The sequence below is a fragment of the Hyperolius riggenbachi genome, chromosome 3 (genome assembly GCF_040937935.1).
Source record: "Hyperolius riggenbachi isolate aHypRig1 chromosome 3, aHypRig1.pri, whole genome shotgun sequence".
In the NCBI taxonomy this organism is placed as follows: domain Eukaryota; kingdom Metazoa; phylum Chordata; class Amphibia; order Anura; family Hyperoliidae; genus Hyperolius; species Hyperolius riggenbachi.
In genome coordinates, this window is record NC_090648.1 from 21,177,117 (window position 1) to 21,201,438 (window position 24,322).

Here is a 24,322-nt window from a genome sequence, read left to right on the forward strand (position 1 = left end):
CCAATCACCTATCACCCATCAATCACCCCCTGTCACTGCCACCCATCAATCAGCCCCTAACCTGCCCCTTGCGGGCAATCTGATCACCCACCCACACCATTAGATCGCCCGCAAACCCGCCGTCAGATTACCTCCCAAATGTATCGTTTACATCTGTTATCTTCTCTAAACACCCACTAATTACCCATCAATCACCCATCAATCACCCCCTATCACCACCTGTCACTGTTACCTATCAGATCAGACCCTAATCTGCCCCTTGCGGGCACCCAATCACCCGCCCACATGCTCAGATTGCCCTCAGACCCCCCCCCCCCTTATCAATTCGCCAGTGCATTAATTACATCTGTCCTTCCCTGTAATAACCCACTGATCACCTGTCAATCACCTGCCAATCACCTATCACCCATAAATCACCCCCTGTCACCCCCTGTCACTGCCACCTATCAATCAGCCCCTAACCTGCCCCTTGCGGGCAATCTGATCACCCACCCACACCATTAGATCGCCCGCAAACCCGCCGTCAGATTACCTCCCAAATGTATCGTTTACATCTGTTATCTTCTCTAAACACCCACTAATTACCCATCAATCACCCATCAATCACCCCCTATCACCACCTGTCACTGTTACCTATCAGATCAGACCCTAATCTGCCCCTTGCGGGCACCCAATCACCCGCCCACACGCTCAGATTGCCCTCAGACCCCCCCCCTTATCAATTCGCCAGTGCATTAATTACATCTGTCCTTCCCTGTAATAACCCACTGATCACCTGTCAATCACCTGCCAATCACCTATCACCCATCAATCACCCCCTGTCACCCCCTGTCACTGCCACCCATCAATCAGCCCCTAACCTGCCCCTTGCGGGCAATCTGATCACCCACCCACACCAATAGATCGCCCGCAGATCCGACATCAGATCACCACCCAAGCGCAGTGTTTCCATCTATTCTCTCCTCTAAACACCCACTAATTACCCATCAATCACCCATCAATCACTCCCTATCACCACCTGTCACTGTTACCTATCAGATCAGACCCTAATCTGCCCCTTGCGGGCACCCAATCGCCCGCCTACACGCTCAGATTGCCCTCAGACCCCCCCTTATCAATTCGCCAGTGCAATATTTACATCTGTTCTCCCCTGTAATAACCCACTGATTACCTGTCAATCACCTATCAATCACCCATCAATCACCCCCTGTCACTGCCACCCATCAATCACCCCCTGTCACTGCCACCCATCAATCACCCGCTGTCACTGCCACCCATCAATCAGCCCCTAACCTGCCCCTTGCGGGCAAACTGATCACCCACCCACACCAATAGATCGCCCGCAGATCCGACATCAGATCACCACCCAAGCGCAGTGTTTCCATCTATTCTCTACCCTAAACACCCACTAATTACCCATCAATCACCCCCTGTCACTGCTACCTATCAGATTAGACCCCTATCTGCCCCTAGGGCACTCAATCACCCGCCCACACCCTCAGAATGCCCTCAGACCCCAGCCCTGATCACCTCGCCAGTGCATTGCTTGCATCTATTCCCCCCTCTAATCACACCTTGAGACACCCATCAATCACCTCCTGTCACCCCCTAGCACACCTACCCATCAGATCAGGCCCCAATTTGCCCCGTGTGGGCTCCTGATCACTCGGCCAAACCCTCAGACCCCCTTCCGATCACCTCCCCAGTGCATGGATTGCATCTATTTTCCCCTCTAACCACCCCCTGAGACACCCATCAATCACCTCCTGTCACCCCCCTAGCACTCCTATCCATTAGATCAGGCCCAATACAACCTGTCATCTAAAAGGCCACCCTGCTTATGACCGGTTCCACAAAATTCGCCCCCTCATAGACCACCTGTCATCAAAATTTGCAGATGCTTATACCCCTGAACAGTCATTTTGAGACATTTGGTTTCCAGACTACTCACGGTTTTGGGCCTGTAAAATGCCAGGGCGGTATAGGAACCCCACAAGTGACCCCATTTTAGAAAAAAAAGACACCCCAAGGTATTATGTTAGGTGTATGACGAGTTCATAGAAGATTTTATTTTTTGTCAAAAGTTAGCGGAAATTAATTTTTATTGTTTTTTTTTCACAAAGTGTCATTTTTCACTAACTTGTGACAAAAAATAAAATCTTCTATGAACTCGCCATATACCTAACGGAATACCTTGGGGTGTCTTCTTTCTAAAATGGGGTCACTTGTGGGGTTCCTATACTGCCCTGGCATTTTAGGGGCCCTAAACCGCGAGGAGTAGTCTAGAAAACAAATGCTTCAAAATGACCTGTGAATAGGACGTTGGGCCCCTTAGCGCACCTAGGCTGCAAAAAAGTGTCACACATGGGTACCGCCGTACTCAGGAAAAGTAGTATAATGTGTTTTGGGGTGTATTTTTACACATACCCATGCTGGGTGGGAGAAATTTCTATGTAAATGGACAATTGTGTGTAAAAAAATCAAACAATTGTCATTTACAGAGATATTTCTCCCACTTAGCATGGGTATGTGTAAAAATACACCCCAAAACGCATTATACTACTTCTCCTGAGTACAGCGGTACCACATGTGTGGCACTTTTTTACACCCTAAGTACGCTAAGGGGCCCAAAGTCCAATGAGTACCTTTAGGATTTCACAGGTCATTTTGCGACATTTGGTTTCAAGACTACTCCTCACGGTTTAGGGCCCCTAAAATGCCAGGGCAGTATAGGAACCCCACAAATGACCCCATTCTAGAAAGAAGACACCCAAAGGTATTCCGTACGGAGTATGGTGAGTTCATAGAAGATTTTATTTTTTGTCACAAGTTAGCGGAAAATGACACTTTGTGAAAAAAAACTATTAAAATCAATTTCCGCTAACTTGTGACAAAAAAATAAAAACTTCTATGAACTCACCATACTCCTAACGGAATACCTTGGGGTGTCTTCTTTCTAAAATGGGGTCATTAGTGGGGTTCCTATACTGCCCTGGCATTTTAGGGGCCCTAAACCGTGAGGAGTAGTCTTGAAACAAAAATGACCTGTGAAATCCTAAAGGTACTCATTGGACTTTGGGCCCCTTAGTGCAGTTAGGGTGCAAAAAAGTGCCACACATGTGGTATCGCCGTACTCGGGAGAAGTAGTACAATGTGTTTTGGGGTGTATTTTTACACATACCCATGCTGGGTGGGAGAAATACCTCTGTAAATGACAATCTTTTGATTTTTTTACACACAATTGTCCATTTACAGAGGTATTTCTCCCACCCAGCATGGGTATGTGTAAAAATACACCCCAAAACACATTGTACTACTTCTCCCGAGTATGGCGATACCACATGTGTGGCACTTTTTTGCACCCTAACTGCGCTAAAGGGCCCAAAGTCCAATGAGTACCTTTAGGATTTCACAGGTCATTTTGAGAAATTTCGTTTCAAGACTACTCCTCACGGTTTAGGGCCCCTAAAATGCCAGGGCAGTATAGGAACCCCACAAATGACCCCATTTTAGAAAGAAGACACCCCAAGGTATTCCGTTAGGAGTATGGTGAGTTCATAGAAGATTTTATTTTTTGTCAAAAGTTAGCGGAAATTGATTTTAATTGTGTTTTTTCACAAAGTGTCATTTTCCGCTAACTTGTGACAAAAAATAAAATCTTCTATGAACTCGCCATACTCCTAACGGAATACCTTGGGGTGTCTTATTTCTAAAATGGGGTCATTTGTGGGGTTCCTATACTGCCCTGGCATTTTAGGGGCCCTAAACCGTGAGGAGTAGTCTTGAAACGAAATTTCTCAAAATGACCTGTGAAATCCTAAAGGTACTCATTGGACTTTGGGCCCTTTAGCGCAGTTAGGGTGCAAAAAAGTGCCACACATGTGGTATCACCGTACTCAGGAGAAGTAGTATAATGTGTTTTGTGGTGTATTTTTACACATACCCATGCTGAGTGGGAGAAATATCTCTGTAAATGGACAATTGTGTGTAAAAAAAATTAACAAATTGTCATTTACAGAGATATTTCTCCCACCCAGCATGGGTATGTGTAAAAATACACCCCAAAACACATTACACTACTTCTCCTGAGTACGGAAATACCACATGTGTGGCACTTTTTTGCAGCCTAACTGCGCTAAGGGGTCCAAAGTCCAATGAGCACCTTTAGGCTTTACAGGGGTGCTTACAATTTAGCACCCCCCAAAATGTCAGGACAGTAAACACACCCCACAAATGACCCCATTTTGGAAAGTAGACCCTTCAAGGTATTCAGAGAGGGGTATGGTGAGTCTGTGGCAGATTTCATTTTTTTTTTGGTGCAAGTTAGAAGAAATGGAAACTTTTTTTTTTTTTTTTTTTTTCTCACAAAGTGTCATTTTCCGCTTACTTGTGACAAAAAATAATATCTTCTATGAACTCACTATGCCTCTCAGTGAATACTTTGGGATGTCTTCTTTCCAAAATGGGGTCATTTGGGGGGTATTTATACTATCCTGGAATTCTAGCCCCTCATGAAACATGACAGGGGGTCAGAAAAGTCAGAGATGCTTGAAAATGGGAAAATTCACTTTTTGCACCATAGTTTGTAAACGCTATAACTTTTACCCAAACCAATAAATATACACTGAATGGGGTTTTTTTTATTAAAAACATGTTTGTCCACATTTTTCGCGCTGCATGTATACAGAAATTTTACTTTATTTGAAAACTGTCAGCACAGAAAGTTAAAAAAATCATTTTTTTGCCAAAATTCATGTCTTTTTTGCTGAATATAATAAAAAGTAAAAATCGCAGGAGCAATTAAATAGCACCAAAAGAAAGCTTTATTAGTGACAAGAAAAGGAGCCAAAATTCATTTAGGTGGTAGGTTGTATGAGCGAGCAATAAACCGTGAAAGCTGCAGTGGTCTGAATGGAAAAAAAGTGGCCGGTCCTTAAGGGGTAGAAAGCCCTAGGTCCTCAAGTGGTTAATTGTAGCAAGTGAAGAATTTAAACACAAGATAAGGATATCACCAGTTCGGATGCGGCTGCCCCTGCAGGAGAAAAAGTCAGTCCTGTGATTTAACCCTTTGAATTCTGGTTTACTAAAAAAATGTGTTAGTACCGGTATATTATATGCTGTAAATAATCTTTTAGAGCAAAGAAGATAGGGTTTCACTCCACTTTTATTTAACTCCAGGATATGTTAAGTGAAAACATCCCCTAAGTTATATCAGTTGGAGCAGTTAATTTATGAACATTTGGTAGATTTTATCAATTGCGCTCCCCTCCTCTCCCACTCCCCTCTATCCCTGGGCCTGCTGCAACTCAAACACAGATGCTACATGTACATCTCAGAAATCTATACAATACACAAAATAGAGTGCGCTACCCCCTCCCAGTGTCCAATTACTGTTAGGACAGTCCTCATAAGCACTTCCTATGCTGTTCAACGTCCAATGTCCAGACATTCCAGATATTTCACCCGTGGCGGAAATTTTCACATGTATGGAAAAAAAGAAAAGAAAAAATTCACAGTGCAATCCTGTTTGTATCAGAACACAGGGACCATCACCCTATGGGGCCTGGTTGTGCCACTTCTATTGTGGATTTACCTCTATGTGAGTGACCATCAGCCATCATGTTGCTATGAGAATTTAGTTGTTTTACAAACATACTTGCACTATGATATTATCCTATTGCTTTGTTTGAGATTGGATACAACTTGATCGTTGGGAAGAGGTCGGTTAACCTCAGAAAGTGGATCAATATAAGAGAGTAGACTGACTCTTGGGTGCATGCAAAAATATTTAAATATTTAATAGGATCAATAATCAAAATTTAGAAAGCACGTACAAATACATACATTATAATACATATACACATACAATACCCCTCTACTGACAAAAAATGTCACCACCCTTAAAAAATGGACCATTACAAACCCCGGGAAGCTTAATAAAGAGGCTGCAGTCCTCTCAAATTGAAACACACTTCAGCTGAGTTTGAGAAATTAATCAAATATTGTATAGCAACTAATAGTCACTGGCCACAATGTGGCCACATTTCACTGACTCTATCTATGAAGAGGCCATCACTGGTAACGGCGAAACATGTCGATTTAGGCGTCACACATATGGACCATATCCCTGGGACTTGCTGTGATTAATTGAAGCACCTTCTATGCCTTCTCCTGAGATGGGATGGTAACTATACAAAACTAACAGCTTGAACTTGCCTGCAAACGCATGCTTATTCACTATAAGTCACTGGATGTTTGTCGCATGGACAATATACGCTTATGCTTTGCTACAACTTGCAAGTACTATCTGGCAACATAACCCAAGACTCTGCATGCTTGCTATGCTATGCTTTGATGCTCATGAACTGTAAAACGGAGTGGCTGTGAACCTAATTTATGCATCATTCCTGTATGTGCTTGAAGCTACACCTGACGTCTATAGGAGTCAATATATATATATTCAAGCTGTGTGGTGACTATATAGCTGCTGTCTGGACTGCGAGTGGGTCCATGGTTTCAACCTTTCAAATTTGAACTCTCTTACTTATATGGTGCAACTAACCTTGAAGTAATTTCTTTGGCACTAAAAACCAATTTAGGTCCCAGTAACTAGGACTTTTGAGCATTTTTCAACACATAGGAGCAGCCTGCATGGAGCTACTTGGATTTTTTGCATACTCAAGGCTTTGGCTATGCTTAAATGCCTGGTGTGTGCCAGTGACTATTAGTTGCTATACAATATTTGATTAATTTCTCAAACTCAGCTGAAGTGTGTTTCAATTTGAGAGGACTGCAGCCTCTTTATTAAGCTTCCCGGGGTTTGTAATGGTCCATTTTTTAAGGGTGGTGACATTTTTTGTCAGTAGAGGGGTATTGTATGTGTATATGTATTATAATGTATGTATTTGTACGTGCTTTCTAAATTTTGATTATTGATCCTATTAAATATTTAAATATTTTTGCATGCACCCAAGAGTCAGTCTACTCTCTTATATTGATCCATTATCTATGCTGACATGGTGCATGTGAAAATTGTTTGTGTAATGTTTATGTTATTTTATGGGTATTTGGCCCATTAGATATACTTGGTTTCCGCCTCAATCCCCTTTGTATAATTCCCCTTTCCTAACCTCAGAAAGTGCAGTTGCTGTCTGTAGGGCTGGGAAGCCTTGCAGTAAGGTGAGCGTGCCAATTGTTGGCTGATGGTCACTCACATAGAGGTGAATCCATAATAGAAGTTGCACAACCGGGCCCCATAGGGTGATGGTCCCTGTGTTCTGATACAAACAGGATTGCACTATGAATTTTTTCTTGTCTTTTTTTTCCATACATGTGAAAATTTCCACCACGGGTGAAATATCTGGAGTGTCTGGACATTGGACATTGAACAGCATAGGAAGTGCTTATAAGGACTGTCCTAACAGTAATTGGACACTGGGAGGGGGTAGCGCACTCTATTTTGTGTATTGTATAAATTTATGAACATTAATCTTCTCTCTAAATACTTTTTTTTTTGTTTTGTTTTTCTCTCAATTTTAATCTTTTAATCATTTTCAACAGATTGCATAATTAATAATGACTCTGCATGTGGGACAGCCAAAGTTATAAGGTACAACGTGCTCATGGCAATCAGAAGTTTACTTTGGATGATGAAAAACTTAAGTTTATGTAATTGTTTTAACCGGCTTCCAATGGCCTAACACCAATGGGTGGTGGGAGCCTGACTCTCTGAGGACTGCCTAATGCCTATTGGCATCAAAGTGCAGTAGGTGAGATTAGCAGGGAATGCACAGTCACTCGTGTGCGCATTCCCTGCTCGTAAACACAGCAGGGATCCGTGATCAGCCTGCCAGCTGCGATCGGAGCTGGCAGGCTGAAATAAAGAAAAAAATAAAACATAAGTATATGTGTACAGCGCTGCAATCTAGCGCAGCACTGTATAGAGAAGATCCCTGTCACCTAATTGTCCCTCCCAATGGATCACAATCTAATCCCTCTCATAGGCTGATGCCTATGAGAGTATATTGTAGTGTACGGATCATAGTCTAGGGCCAATTTGGGGGGTGGGGGGTGTTAATGAAAAGAAATAGGGATTTTTATTTAAAAAAAAATCAATCTTCATAAAAAAAATTGCAGCAGCAATCAGAGACAACCAAAAGAAAGCTCTATTAGTGGCAAGAAAAGGAGGTAAAAGTAATTAAATGCTAAGTTGTATGACCGAGCAATAAATTGTTAAAGTGGTGAAGTGCTGAATTGTAAAAAATCACTTAGTCACTGGGGAGGGGGGGGATAAACCACTGGTCCTCAAGAGGTTAAATAAGTTTGTTGATAGGAAACTATCCACAGGCTAGCTTTTCTTATACACTCAAATTAGCTGCTCCTGGTCACACACAAACTATTGTGTCATTGTTCTAAGGAGGAGGGGATCTGTGCAGCCTAAAGTCTCCTACATATTGTATGCATGAGCAACACATGTAAAATGGGCATATGCTGCACCCAGTAATTTTGGCACTGCCAAAGGCAGGCCCGGCCCTAGACTTTTTGGCGCCTGAGGCAATTTTCAAAGAAATCGCCGGCGTAGCAGGAAGTGACGTCAGTGGAGCGCACGCTGGCCTGGAACGAGGAAGAGGTGAGTAATCCCCGCCCGTTGCCTCTTACGAAATAGCTGCAGCCACAGCACGGACCTTTTTAAAGCTGGAGGGGAGCGGAGGACGGGGGACCCAGGCGAGGGAGTGGGGGGTCCGACCCCCCTCCCCGCCGCTAGGCCCAATACCCCCTTCCTGCCCGCTATCCCCTCCAGCTTGGGCGGCCCCCCACACACATGGACGGGCGGGTGCCGCCCCCCCCAGAAGTGCCGCCTGAGGCAAAAGTTTCACCCCGCCTCATGGGCCCTGGCCAAAGGCTATAATACATTTAGCTTATATGGTGGTGCAGGGTTGCTCATAAACTACACCAGCGCGAATCTACGCGTCGTAGTACGCAACTACACATCGTAGTTCGTAGGCGAAGTTTAAGAACTACACGTATGCATTTCCGCGTAGTCGTAGTCCCGCTATGCAAAGCTTCGCCCGCTACGCGTAGTTGACCTATGTATTGCGAAGTCAACTACGCGTGCGGTAACTGCATCTATATGGATCATTGCGCATGTGCAGAAATATTATTGACCTTTTATATGCATACAATTCCACATTGGAAGGTGGAATGTATGCGTATTTTGGTTTATATTTGCAAATAGGTTGAAGATTATTGCGGAAATTTTTCCGCATAAGGGCATAAGCGGTCGCATCAACTACGCTTCGCACTACGCGAAGCTTGCATATTTTAACACGTAGTCTACGGAATGCAAACGTAGTGAAGTTTCTGATTACATAGACGTAAATTGCGAAGCGTATTTGCGTAAAAATACGCGTAGTTCCAGCGTAGCGAAGTTGGATGACTACGACCATCCCTGTGGTGGTGGCAGGTGAGTAATGTGGGTGTGGGAGTGTGCCACTGTAGCCAAACTCCAGCTGGCTGATTTGAGCTTTACAGCCATTGGGCTGCTTAGGAAATCTGTTTTGCAGCTGCTGGAGTAAATTGTGGCCTTATAGTCACTGTAATTAGTGGCCTTGCAGCCATTCGGGGGGGGGGGGGGGGGGGGGGGATCAGTGTTATGCAAATAGAGGTGGATGGTTAGGGCTAGGAGTAGGTGGATGGAAGTTACTGCTCAGACATTTAAAAAAAAAACATATATAATACAAATATTGTTAAGATTAATCATCTAATAAATGCCTATGCTGATGAATGTGGAAACCAATTGGATATGACATAGGTTATAGTTAGAGCAGCCTATCCTCTATCTTGTAGATAATTTGCTATAAACAGTGAACATTGGTGTGACAGAAGGAACGGTTAATTTTAGGAACCAAGAGTAGGGGGTGGGGTTAGACATTAGGTGGGGGGATAGGGTCAGACACTTGGAGTAAGGGTTGGGCATTAGGTGGGAGGTTAGTGTTAGGCATTAGGTGGGGTAATAGGGTCAGACACTTGGAGTAAGGGTTGGGCATGAGGTGGGAGGTTAGGGTTAGGCACTTGGAGTAAGTGTTAGGCATTAGGTGGGGGTTAGGGTTAGGCACTTGGAGTAAGGGTTAGGCATTAGGTGGGGGTTAGGGTTTGGCACTTGGAGTAAGTGTTAGGCATTAGGTGGGGGGCTAGGGTCAGACACTTGGAGTAAGGGTTAGGCATTAGGTGGGGGTTAGGGCTAGCCATTTGGAGTAAGTGTTAGGCATTAGGTGGGGGGCTAGGGTTAGGCACTTGGAGTAAGTGTTAGGCATTAGGTGGGAGGTTAGGGTTAGGCACTTGGAGTAAGGGTTAGGCATTAGGTGGGGGTTAGGGTTAGGCACTTGGAGTTAGTGTTAGGCATTAGGTGGGGGGCTAGGGTCAGACACTTGGAGTAAGGGTTGGGCATTAGGTGGGAGGTTAGGGTTAGGCACTTGAAGTAAGTGTTAGGCATTAGGTGGGTGTTAGGGTTAGGCACTTGGAGTAAGTGTTAGGCATTAGGTGGGGTTTAGAGTCAGACACTTTGAGTAAGTGTTAGGCATTAGGTGGGGGGCTAGGGTCAGACACTTGGAGTAAGGGTTGGGCATTAGAAGGAGGGGAGTAGGGTTAGGCACTAGAAGGGAAGGGTTCAAGTGAGAATGGTGGCTGGGTAAGTTTATAGTAAGATATAAGTAATTTCACTTACTAAGATTTTTCTATCCCCACCTCCCGACATCTAACTCATGCGACAGTGCCACAATAAATATGCTGATATTTTTATTACTCAATGTTCTATCTAATGAAATATCATGCAACCATCCTTCAATGACAACATTATGGCATTGATAGAATAGGCTTCATTTCTCAATTTACTTAGCTAAACATCAAAAAAGGCAACAAAATTGCATCACATTAACATCAAGTCACTTGTAAGAGGACAAGCGCAAGTGCTTTCCAAATATCTTTGTTCCTCAAGCTGTAGATGATGGGGTTAAGAGAAGGAGTCACAACTGCATAGATCATAGTCAAAATTTTGTTCATAGTCACTGACTGCATTGAAGTTGGAAGCATGTAGGCAGCCATAACCGTCCCATAATATATGCACACAACAGTCAGATGGGAACTGCAAGTGAAGAAGGCCTTCTGTCTACCAGAAGCTGATGAAATTTTCAAGATAGCTCTGACTACATAAATATATGACACTACAGTAATCAAAAGTGGACAAACCATTGCCGGGACTGTAAGTATCTGGGCTTCAAGGTACATGAAGGAAACATCGGAACACGAAAGTTGTAATATTGGGGCAAGGTCACAGAAGAAATGGTCGATGGTGTTTAATCCACAAAAATGTAAAGTGCTTATACTTAAAGTTGAAATGGTTGAATAAGTGATGCCTGGTAACCAAGACATTATAGCTAATTTCTGACACAGTCCACTCTCCATGATAGAAGTATAATGCAGTGGATTACAGATGGCCAAATATCGGTCGTAGGACATCACTGTCAGGAGAAGACACTCGGTGCATTCAGAAATAACAAAGAATAAGTACTGAATGATGCAGCCAGGAAAGGATATTATACCACCTTCATTTAGGACAACATAGAGTGTGTTTGGTAGACTGTCACCACTCAGCAGAATGTCACATAAGGCCAGCTGGGAGAGGAAGAAATACATGGGAGACTGTAGATTCTTGCTGTAGAACACCAGCGTGATAATTAGGACATTCCCACATATTGTCACACAAAAAGTCAAAAGCAACAAACAGAAGAGTAAATACTTGTAGCTTTGGAGATTTTGAAAGCCAAGGAGGAATATAGTGGTGAGGTTATTCTTTCCCTCCATTTTTGTGAACAGCCAAGAGAGTTAAATGAAATCTGTAACTTGAGAATCATAAATATGTAATATTGACCCGTTCTGGGCCTAAGGTTTTCCTCTTGTTCTTTGCTTGTTATTAATATTCCTAGAGTCATTTAATTTCCAACCCCAATTTTCAGCATTCAAATGTCTATCACAACTTATTCTCCCAAGTTCTGTATTTGTTATTGCCGTAAACACACTATAGTGACACAGACCTAAGGGAGAGGGTTGTAGCCATATTAGTGCCCTTGTGGCAACAAAAAAGTTGAACACTCTAAGGGCCAGTTCACACTGCAAGTGCTTCTGGGCGCTTTTGGGTTTTAACCAGCTTAGCGTTATGGATTTCTCAGGCCCTAGTGGGGCGATTTTCACTATTTGTTTTTCAAACACGCAGCTAGCACTTTGCTAGCTGCATGTTTATACCGATCGCCGCCGCACGCTGCTGATGTGCCGCTACCCACCACGTAACAGTGCCCCCCCCCCAGGCCCCGTGCGCAGCCTGGCCTATCAGACTCCCTCCGACGCCATGACGTGGATGACGTGGATGACGTCATCCCGATCGTCGCCATGGTGACGGGGAAGCCAAACAGGAAATCCCGTTCTGAACGAAATTTCCTGTTTGCTCTGATCGCCGGAGGCGATCGGAAGGGGTGGGGGGATGCCGCTGCACAGCGGCTATCATGTAGCTAGTGCTAGGCTAGCTACATGATTTAAAAAAAATAAAAATAAACAATAGTGCTGAGCAGCCACCCTGGCGCATTTAATAGAACGCCAGGGTGGTTTTAAAAAGTGTTTTGCTAATGTAACCCTATGTGGCTTTTCCCACAGCACTGTTGTGATTTAAATACAATAACAAAAGTGCTACATGCAGCATTTTCAGGGTGAGCTTGAATACATGTAAAAAAAAAATGCACATCCTTTAAAAAATCTGAAAATTGCATTGCAAAAATGCAATTGCTAGGTGTTTAATGATTGTGCTTGCATTTTGCAATGTGAATCAGACCTAAATCATGGCATTGAACCATGTGCATTCAAGACAAAAACAAAAAAAAAACCAAAACATAAGACAATCCATAAGAGTAAAAGGAAGCTTACAAATACTAAATGTTTTACAAATGTTTGTAAAATGGTTGGAGACTTTTGAAACTTTTTTATTATTTCTATTTGTAAACAAGCCTAAAAAGTGTGCAAAAACATTAAAATCATTCCAGAAATGTTAGTCTTGTCCAGGTATACAAGGCATTTTACCTACCTCATGTTTGCCGAATTTTTGTCTGATTAAACCAAAATAAATAACTTTTATGATCAATATCTGAGCAACATTTTTATTTTCAAAATGAATCAAGAAAGACATTTACCTTTCTTTGTACTACTGTTTTTTATTGGTTTTCAAGTTTTTTTTTGTCATTACTGTAGTTAAAAGGCATTGCACAGATCTTAAAAAAAGAACAAATAGTAGAAGAATATATAAACAGAAGCAAAATGTATTCATTTGAACTTGAACTATGTGAAACTTACTGAAAATATAGAATATAGAAAGGAAATGCACATGTAGTGAAGCATGATAGAAATACTACCCAAGTCTAAAAATTGGTTAAAGAGACTATTCAGTCTAAAATAAACATTATACAGACCCCCTTCTCATGTGAAGTTATCATTACTACCAGATGCTTCCAGCACTAAGCACCACCCCCTTGTAAAAGCTTGCCATGGCATTCTCTCTATCTGAGATAGAAAAAGTGCCATGGAAGCACCATAGTATGTATCTGCTAGGTAGCAGGGCTACGCACATCTCTTAAAGTAAAAAGATTGGTTTGGTGTTTTGTGGCACATTCCTACACATCTTGTGCCAATGTTGTGCCATTTACACTTCCATTCCAGAACATTGAAAGTCAAATATTTTTCCAACCTACACTGTCATTGGCCTCAATTCACTAAGATCAAGCTGGAGAAAATAAAGCAAGAGAAAACTTACGAGCACACAGTGAGAGAGTTATCTTATCTCTTCATTCCTCAAGTTACCTCCTCTGTAGTTAAGTTACCTCCTCTGTAGTTATTTTCACACACAGTTAATTAATAGTTTGTCTTTAACTTTAGAAATCTGGAGTTATTTTAAGGATTGAAGAGTTAACTTAAAGACAGAAGAGTTAACTTTAGGTTTGCCTGAGGTAAAATGTTTCCTGAATACTACATGCCTTATCACCATGGTGATAACTAGAGAAACGTTATTAAAGACAGGAGATAACCTTAGTGAATTGAGGCCACAATATCCCCAGCATGAAGCAGGTGAGAAAAGCAAGTTGGATAGCTACAGGCCTAACAAAACCTCAACTTGTCCTTGCTGGAAAAATGTCTCCCCATTGTAAGCTGAATTACATTTTAGAAGGCACATTGTGATAATGCTGAATTATCTAGTAGTACTAGTAACCTCATTTTCTTAGCTTAAATAAAAATCTGATTTATTTATTTTTTCAATCCTTCAGATTGTGTATTAATATAACATTTTCTACTAACATTTTTTCAAACTGTCATATCCTCAGCGTTGTCCCATAAAAAACAACTAATAAAATATTTACAAAAATGTGCGTGGCATACCCACTTTTGTGAGCTACTGTATGCATGCTTGTGTGTGTAAATTAATATTATTATTCCACTCAAATGAAAGATTTTTTTTCAGGAGTGTTTTTTTTATTTTTATTTTTATACTATTATTGGTTTTACTAACAAAAACAACATACTCCATTCAGAACAGCCTGTAAAATTCTAATTGTATGATTGATTTTATATGTTATGATTATTTTGCTTTGCATAGAAGCATAACTTACCCTTTTTTTTTGCTAGTTCAAACTTTTTAAAGCTTACTTAAATTTGCTATCTGAAAATGCTACTTGACAATGTACACAGTATTAATTCCAGTCTTTTGCATTAGTTACTCCAATAATCTTTAAGAAAAGTAGTTTTATCTTTACTCGTCTTGATCCTATTCAGAGATAAATATGATCAGGTTATACCTACCAGTACATTAAAAAATGAACTATAATATGCATGCATTCAGTGAGGAATAAATAGGTATTATGTTGTGAAAATATTCTTTTATAAGAGAATGAGAACATTATATACCTTGCTGTACCCTTGACAATAGTTTAGAGTAGTTATTTAAAAAGGCTATAGAGAAATGATGTTGTGAATTGGGATCCTAAGGAAAATACAAAAAAAAATGGTCTCTAATGATTTGTTCATACAAATTCATTTCATTGTTGTGTTTCATTGTTATTAGCTTTTGATTTTGATTTTGAACCATTTTAGATATGTGTACAGATGACTGCCTTTACCCAAGCACTGTTTACTGCTAAAATGCTTCCAAAAATGCAAAATTAATGCCAAACAAAGAGGCATTATTATTTTCCTTCAAAAATTGACCCCAGCCTAAAATATTTCTATTAGTTTTCAACAAACACAAGAAACTATTGTAAAAAGTTCATTTTGGGTTCAAGTTGTCATAAAAATGTGGGATTTTCACAAAAATATATATTGATTTTTTAGGCATAAATGGAAATTGCGGTGAGTTATGTTAATGCATATTTGCTTATATTCACATTACAAGACAGATCAACCTATTTTTCTTGAAAACTCACATTTTAACAACAATCTTTGACAAGGAGTACGATCCAATTCACAGTTTCTCTTAAAGCGGAATGAAACCCAGCATTTCTTCTCTACTTTAGTAGATTATTTACCGCATATTATATACAACCAGCATTTTTTTTTTTACTAGAACAGCATTCAAAAGGTTAAACACAGGCCTTAGAAGATCCCCTTCAGGGAAAGTTGGACAAACCCGAACTAGAGATAATGTTATATTGTGTTTAATTGTGTCAAGTGAGAAATGTAAACAAACCCTTCTCTGACACTGCAAACTCTCCTGAAGACAGTGAGACAATTAAAAAGTATCAGAAAGCATTTCTGCTTACGTTAGAAGATGAATAAAGCAGTTATGAATAAAATGCAAAGTCAGCTTTCAAAACAAAAAAAGTGTACTTTGGGAACGTATAATTTCTAAATGAATAATAATACTTTTGCACAAAAGCAAATAGGATAACCGTATGGCATATAAAAAGTAGGAAAACATGTTTTTATTGAATATTATGTCAGGGTTTTATACCGCTTTAAGTTTTCTCCTACAGACACTTTTTCCTCTTCTGTTTAAATTAACTTTTAGCATGCGATTGAAAAAGTACCAAAAAGTAGGTGAAAAAATACTATCAAAATAATTCTGAGTATTTTCTTGCTTGCTGGTGGCCTAAAAGACATTTTATTGACAAGGGCCCATATGCAATTCCCTTTTTCTCCTGAGTTTTCTCCCAGGCGATACTTTTAACTACTTTACGACTTCTCCACGCCAATTGGAGTGGATGTGGGGGCAGCCCCAGGACCGCACAATGCAAATTGGTGTGAAGTCCTGGGAGGGGGTCTTGCTCAACATAGGGTAATACTGTTCATGTATGCGTTGCGCAAAGAGCCCTGCAGCGTGTCCTCCCGCCGCTCTCACCTCTTTATATCAGCAGCGAGCGGGGAGAGCGCCCATCCTCTGCCCGGATTTTACTGGATTAAAAGGACCTCAGGAGAGGTCAAGTCTTCTGGACAAGAGTGAGAGAATTTTGTTTGTAAGGCATCACTGAGCACAATTTCCACCTGTTAACAGAGGTGGGCTCTATCCGGTGAGCAGATTGTTGTGTAGGGAGTGGGAGCATCAACATACACGGAGTGAAAGCACGTTTTGCACAGAGGGATATCGCTGATTAGTGTGGCTTTACATGAACAGTATTACCCTATGTTGAGATATTTTATTGCAGGATCAACATTATTAAGATGTGTATTTGAGTACTGCCCAAGATCCACCTAAAAACCTGGGGTGGCTCAGATTTGGTGAGCATATAAGGAGAAGGGGTGTGGGACTATAACTATTTGGCACTAACCTTCACAAGCCACAAAGGCACTCTGGTGGTGTGCTGTATGATATTGACAGTCTGAACGTTATCACCCTATGTGGAGATCTGTGTATGTTTTTCCTGGAGCGGTGAGTGCAGGAGCGCTATTTGACTGATAATGATCATTGAATCTTTGGCAGAAATCCCAAGCACGGATGAACCATCCCAATCGAATTTGTTGAGGAATTTTGTAAGCTATCTGTGGTTCTAGTTAACAGACTTTGACACAATTTTGTAAATATTAGGTTCTGGAGAGCGCAGCAGTAATATTGAATTATTGTATTAACTGTTGGATTCCCTGCAGCAACTTAACGCTCGATCAGTAACAGCTTTGGACGTGCAAACTACTTAGCACCCTAGTTTGCACGTCCAAAGGTTTTAGGTGTGCTAACTATGTTAGCACCCTTTTGTGAATTGAGCCCCTGGCGTGTTTGATTTGCCCCTATACATTATAATGGAGCCAAAAATGGACTCCTCACCCCCGAGTCAGCAGACACATGGAAGCCAATCAGCTATCCCTCCCACCTGGACTGCCCACCCACCTATCAGAAAGCCAGCACAGCAGCCATTTTACACTCTGACTGTGGCTGCTGTGAGTATGAAGGAGATTAGGGACAGAACTGTACTGCTATTAGGGAAAGTGTTAGTTAGGCCTGTGTTCTGTGTCCCCAGTGGAGTTTCTTGCTGCTACAGTACCAATTCACCATCTACATAATGTAGCCTTCTAAAGACTGTGTATTGATTTTGTGATATTGCTGTCCAGTGTTTTCACACAGTGCACTTTAGCTGTTGCAGACAGGTGCTTAGTGCCACAGTAGTTCACTCTTCTATTGTTATATTGCAATTCTGTATGTCCAGTGCACCCATTAGCTGTTGGACACAGGTCTGCTAGTACTAGTAGTGCACCTACTTGATAAAATCAATTGCCCTTATAAGGGCTGTTTTTCTTTTTCTTGCTATTGTTATATTGCAATTCGGAGTGTCCAGTGCACACGTTAGCTGTTGGAGACAGGTCTGCTGGTTGTAATAGTGCACCGACCATAACCAAATAATTCTTCACCACCACTACAGGCATCTAGTATCCACTACTCCCCCCTGTATAAGGCCTCAGTGCAGAATCAGTGTTTTTTTTTTGGTCACTTAACTGTCATTGAACTATCTCAGCCCGATCATAGGGTCTGGAAAACCGTGATCGCCTGCACTCCCCCGAACATGCGCGGCAGCCACTACACAAAGATTGCTGCAGAGAGGACTAACTTTTATGTCCTGGAAGTGTCAACTAGCAAAAACAATGATTTGCTCACCTGGAGTTATCACTAAAGCACTTTGCAGTTGTTTGTGGTGCATTAAATGTGTTTCATCTGTCAGTGTGAACCGGACCTAACGCTTACATTACCTTATCGCCGTGTACACATTCCGGACGTTTTAAAGCACTTAATTCCACAAATTTAGGAATGTTCTGTGATTTTTGCCCTTTAGAGATGAAAACACGACTCTGCGTCAACTACGTAATTTTGGGTGAGACTTTTGGCATGGATTCCCCTACGAATGCCACAAGCCAGGGGTTAGGCCCCTTGAAACAACTTTTTCATCATTCTTGTGTCCAGAAACTGTCCCTACAGGTTTTTAAATGTGCCTGCCCATTGAAGTCTATAGCGGTTAATGCGGTTCACTTGTTCGTAAGTTTTGCAGAAAATTTGCGTTCCTGAACCGAAAATGTATTGCTCAGGCCATCATTAGTGGTCAAGAGGCCAGGGCAGAAAGAGTTAACTTACCTGCCATACCACCTTCAGATGATGAGCTGCATGCTGCACTCCATACTCTCAACATGTCTGCCTTCACAGCCAGAACTTCCATTGTGAAAGTGGAAGTGTTGGGCAGATGGAGAGCAGCATGGACCTATAAGCAGTAAGAAACGTAAGTCAATGCTCTCTGCTGAGATCTTCTTCTTGCACATACTCAAGTACAGTTTTGCTTCTCACAAAACTGTGTTCCCTCCCTCTTATGTTATTTTTAGTTCAGTGGGTGATGGAAGGTTGCAAATTTCTCTACTTACAGAAAGTGTTCTATTTTCCTTAATTTGTATACATGCTAGTAGTGTTGATTATGATGGAAAAATCTATCTTTTATGAAATTTTGTGTTATTTTGGAAATTACATTCTTGCAATTATGAATTGTAAGTAGCCTTTATTTTGTATAATTTTCCCAAATGATAATAACAATTGCATTCCCTGAATTTACCAAACTATTTTGAAAATATTTTCACATAGATGAGTATATGTGTGAAAATGTATGGTAATGCATGCAAAAATTAATTTTCACCAAATGCATTGAAGTCCATAAACATAAAAAAAACAAAAACAAAAAACAAAACAAAAAAAACAAAGTGGAGTTTATATATGCAAACATTTATGGACATTTCACCAAATGTGTTTAAGTCAATTGTCACAAAAGACAATTTTTTGTGCATAGCTCAAGAAAAAAAAAGATCTACAAAAGACATATTCAATTAACTATTTCCCACCTTATCAATAAAATACATGTTTTGCCACCAAAAAGCAAGAACACGCTTAACATGAGTTTGGTATATTATTTTCACCTACCATATTTTTTAGACTATAATACAAACTTTTTCTTCCCCAAAACTGGTGGTGGTGGTGGGGGGGGGGGGGGGGAGAGGGTCGGTGTGTCTTATAGTGGAATGTATGGTTGCAGAGTGCTCAGGACTTACTGATCCAGCCGCCGATCCTCTCCTCCCCCATCTTCTACTGTTAAAATCCTGCCGCTATCTCAGGTGAGATGTCAGCTTCCTAGTTTTGTTAGCTCCGCCTTCCTCCTAGTGTATGCTGCTGCTGCATGTATTCTCCTCCTCTTGCTACTGCTGGTAGCTCAAAGATACCCCCCAGGTCCCCGGTAGGATCCAGGCTGCCTCCAGCTTCCTCTGTCTGCTTTCTCTTCCTGTAGCTGCCTTTGGCTCCGCTCTTCCGCACAACATTGTTTTCCTGTCTTGGTCTTCCCTAATCCACCTTGCACTCTCATATCACAGCCTTTCCTGCTCAGCAGGACCAGGGAGCAGGAGGGAAGGCAGATAGATCACATTCAGACTATATAAAGACAGTATAGAGAATAGAGCACAGCATGCTGGAGCCAGTCAAGCTGTCCATTTACACAGACAGCTCTTAATGGATACAGAAGGTGTTAGCGCAGTGTAGCTGGGAATTGGGAAAGCAGGGGTTAGCGTATTGTAGTGCAGTGTAATTGGTGAGGCATCAGGAGTTAACATAGTTTAGTGCAGTATAATTGGTTTGGCATCAGGGAGTAGCATAGTGTAGTGCAGTATAATTGGTTGGGCATCAGGGAGTAGCATAGTGTAGTGCAGTGTAATTGGTTGGGCATCAGGGAGTAGCATAGTGTAGTGCAGTATAATTGGTGGGGCATCAGGGGTTAGTGTTGTGTAGTGCAGTGTAGCAGGAGGGGCATCAGGGGATAGTGTAACTGGGCAAAGTAGATAGAGACAGCTTAAGGGTGTTAGAATGTAAGTATACTTGAATTCTAGTCTCAGGTACTGAAGTCTACTAAAAGACTTGAGATACAGGTTCTCTTTAAGCAGAGTTTTCGGAGAAGAAGATGTTCCTTGTGTAAGGCCACATACAGCCAGTTACCAGGAATGGGTACCTCTAGAAGGCCACATAATGGGTCAGTTAGACCTTAGACAACGGGAATGGTAAACATAGCCAATGTTTATAAAACATTGCATTCTTTGTATGTAGGGTATAAAGCAATATGAAATGATATTAATGATATTAATGATGAGGTGGGTCATATGCTCATGCCAGCCAATGGTAGGCTTAGGGGTATGGCTCGGGTGATGTCAGAATTTAACTCTTTGATGTCATTATAAATTAGGGAGACCGGAGGGAAAACGGTACTATACGTTCCAGCTATCCGGCTCTCTCTACGCTTCCTAGTTAGAATACTAGCTTCCTGTCTGTATGCTGTAAATATATGTGATGTACATAGGAAAGACTATTTATACTCTGAAGAAATCAACCTGTAACACAAGATGCTTAATAAACCCCTTTGAAAGGTGAAGAAGGCTGTCTCCGCTCTATCTCCTGTATGCAGTCGCTGTGAGTTGCAGCTCTGATGAGTTGCTGGTGCCGGAGCAAAAGGTGTGTGATGCTGTTGCCAATAGCAACCAACATATAGATTCTTAGAAAGGGGAGAAGGTCTACAAGATGCCCCTAGACTTTAGACATACCAGGTTTAGTATTTTTTCCCTTGATTTTTGCCCTCTAAACGTAGTTGCATCTTATAGTCCGGAGTATCTTATAGTCTGGAAAATACAGTACTTTTTTGGCACTTTTCCAATTGCAAAGTGCTGAAAAGTTATTTTGTAGAGAAGATGACCATTATCTTCGTTTAGAAGACTCTGGAGAAAAGTTTATTTGCATGAGCCATTGTGTCCTGAGTAAAACATATTTGACATTTACAGAACATCAGTGATATAAAAAAAATGTATCATTTTATACATCTGACATGCAATTACAGATTGGATGAAAGCTTGTTAGAATTTCATCTGATGCCCATTTATGAAAAAGCTTTTTTGCGAGCTTGCCAATGCCAGTTCAGTGCATTGACAACGTGGGTCACGGACTCCCAGATGTCTTTGTTCCTCAGACTGTACAAGATGGGGTTTAGAGTAGGTGTCACAACAGCATACATCATCGTCAGAGCTTTATTCACAGTCAATGATTGCTCTGAGGGTGGAAATACGTAGGCAACTATTGCTGTCCCATAATAGAGGCAGACAACAGTCAGGTGGGAGCTGCAAGTGAAGAAGGCCTTTTTTCTTCCAGAGAAAGAAGAAATATTCAGAATTGCTTTGACAATATAGAGATAAGATATAACAATGACCAGGAATGGACACACAATTGCAGGGAAACTCATCAGCTTAATTTCCATTTGAATAAAATAAACATCTGAACAAGAAAGCTCTAATATTGGAGCAAGATCACAGATAAAATGGTTAATTGTGTTCGGCCCACAAAAATGTAATTGGCTTATACTTATTGATAAAATGATAGAATAAGCTACACTTGGCAACCAAGACATCATAGCCAGTTTCTGCCACATTCCACCTCCCATTACTGAAATATAATTTAAGGGGTTACAGATAGCTAAATATCGGTCGTAGGACATCACGGTCAGGAGAAGACACTCTGTGCATTCCGAAATAACTAAAAATATGTACTGAATGATGCATCCGGCAAATGAAATGGTTCCGCCTTCATTCAAGACAACATAGAGCGTGTTCGGCATACTGTCGACCCCTATCAAGATGTCACATACAGACAGCTGTGACAGGAAGAAATACATGGGAGACTGGAGGGTCTTACTGTAGGCCACCAAGCCAATAATCAGAATGTTCCCACATACTGTCACACAGAAAGCCACAAGCAACAGAGAAAATAGGGCAAACTTGAAGCCATGAAGGTCCTGAAATCCAAGAATGTGGACTGTGGTGAGGTTGTTCTTTAACTCCGGAGACTTGATGAGACAAAAACAAAAATACCATTTTAATGCTGAGCAAAAATTAAGTTACATTTGAAACAATTGGATGCAGAGATTTCCTGCAAAGCCAGCAGTGGTTCTTATACTTTCTATCTCTGCCTATCATACTTGGGTATGATTATGCTACCGATCATCCCTGAGATCTTTGCTTCAAACAAGCAAATGTTTGAAAAAAAATGTGAAAATAAACATAAAGAATAGAGTGGTAAAAGTGTATGTCCTATCCATGGCATTTGGCATTGACATTTCCAAAAATACAAATCGCGCATACAACCTGAAAGAAGTTGAGAGTGACGTGGAATGCGCTGTGGAATGCGCATGGAACACATCAGCTATGGTGGTGGCATGAGCAAGTTACACCCCCCCCCCCCCCCGCCACTGCCAGCGGTAATTTAAATTTCGATTACGCGTAGCTACGTACTTGTAGCTACTCATAGAGAACAACACTACTACCAAATACCTACAGTACCTGTTCAAGAGATGGTGTCCCATATGGGAGTTCCAGCAAACAAGCTTGCATCCCTCTCGTCGGACACAATGCTCAAGGCAAGACGTCCTCTCCCTCCTTTAGATGGGCTGGTACACTGGGCTCCCTTTGCTCACTTTCTAGACCACATCATTTATAATATTGTTAAAAGTCCATAAAAGAGGTTTTCTTCATCATTCAGATAGCCTGCAAATATTCAGACATATAGAGGCCACCACCAACACCCTTTGTGTGCCACTCACCACAGAAACAGACCAATAAATGGTCCATATGAGCCTTGGGACCGTTCCCGGGTCGTCCCCCACCTCTCTGGCAACAAGTGTTAGGAATTCCTTCCTTCAAGCCGACTTATCCTCTTGATAGTACACCCTCAATAAAAAACTTCATATAGTGCAGTATTGCTTTAAAAGATTTATTAATAAAAAACAGATGCACTCACATGCTCCTCTATAAAAGACACGCTCAGAGTAATTTGTTTACATGGGCTCTCCCCCGTAATGATGGCCAGGGCTGGCAGGCTCCGGATTAGTGTGTGGTCCCTCTCACCTCCACCGCGCACTCGGTTGGGAAATGCGACCTTCCGTGCCTCGCCGCCACTGATAGACGCTAACGCTCCTTCCGCATCAGACTCTGCCCAATCGATTTCATCATAAATGACTCATCAGGGGGACGAAGTCTGATGCGTCTAACGTCCCTTAAAGAGACACTGAAGCGAAAAAAAAATATGATATGATTTGTATGTGTAGCACAGCTAAGAAATAAAACATCAAGACCAGATAGATCAGTCTAATTGTTTCCACTACAGGAAGAGTTAAGAAACTCCAGTTGTTATCTCTATGCAAAAAAGCCATTAAGCTCTACGACTTTCAAAGTCGTGGAGAGGGCTGTTTTCTGACTTTTATTATCTCAACTGATAGTGAACTATTTACTTTTTCTCTGCCAGAGGAGAGGTCATTACTTCACAGACTGCTCTGAAAGAATCATTTTGAATGCCGAATGTTGTCTAATTTGCACATATTAGAGAATGATGCAATGTGAGAAAAAACACTATATACCTAAAAATAAAAATATGAGAATATTTTCTTTGCTGCTAATCTTCTAGTAATTATTCATAGTACACAACCAATTCATTATATCATATATTTTTTTTCGCTTCAGTGTCTCTTTAAAGCGGATCCGAGATGAAAAACGTAATATAACAAGTACCTTGTCTATATATCTTATCTAAAGTTTAGATAGTTTACACAGCAAATCTATCTTCAAACAGCTTCAACAGTATATTAATATTTTTTCCTGTGATACAATGGGAGCAGACATGTTTTCTGCTTGTCACTATTACACAATTACACACACAGGCAAGCTTATCTGTATCTAGGCATGCTAATCTGCATATTCTGTG

At 41.3% G+C, this 24,322-nt stretch overlaps 1 protein-coding gene across 1 annotated transcript; it reads right to left on the bottom strand.

The window, feature by feature from the left end:
- Positions 1 to 10,935: 10,935 nt before the first annotated feature.
- Positions 10,936 to 11,859, bottom strand: LOC137561906 (olfactory receptor 11L1-like). Its single transcript, XM_068273252.1, has one exon. It carries the CDS (start codon positions 11,857 to 11,859, stop codon positions 10,936 to 10,938), a length of 924 nt encoding a protein of 307 aa, XP_068129353.1.
- Positions 11,860 to 24,322: the final 12,463 nt, after the last annotated feature.

Coding starts and splice junctions, on each gene's coding strand:
- LOC137561906 (XM_068273252.1), bottom strand. CDS start 11,859: ATGGAGGGAAAGAATAACCTCACCACTATATTCCTCCTTGGCTTTCAA.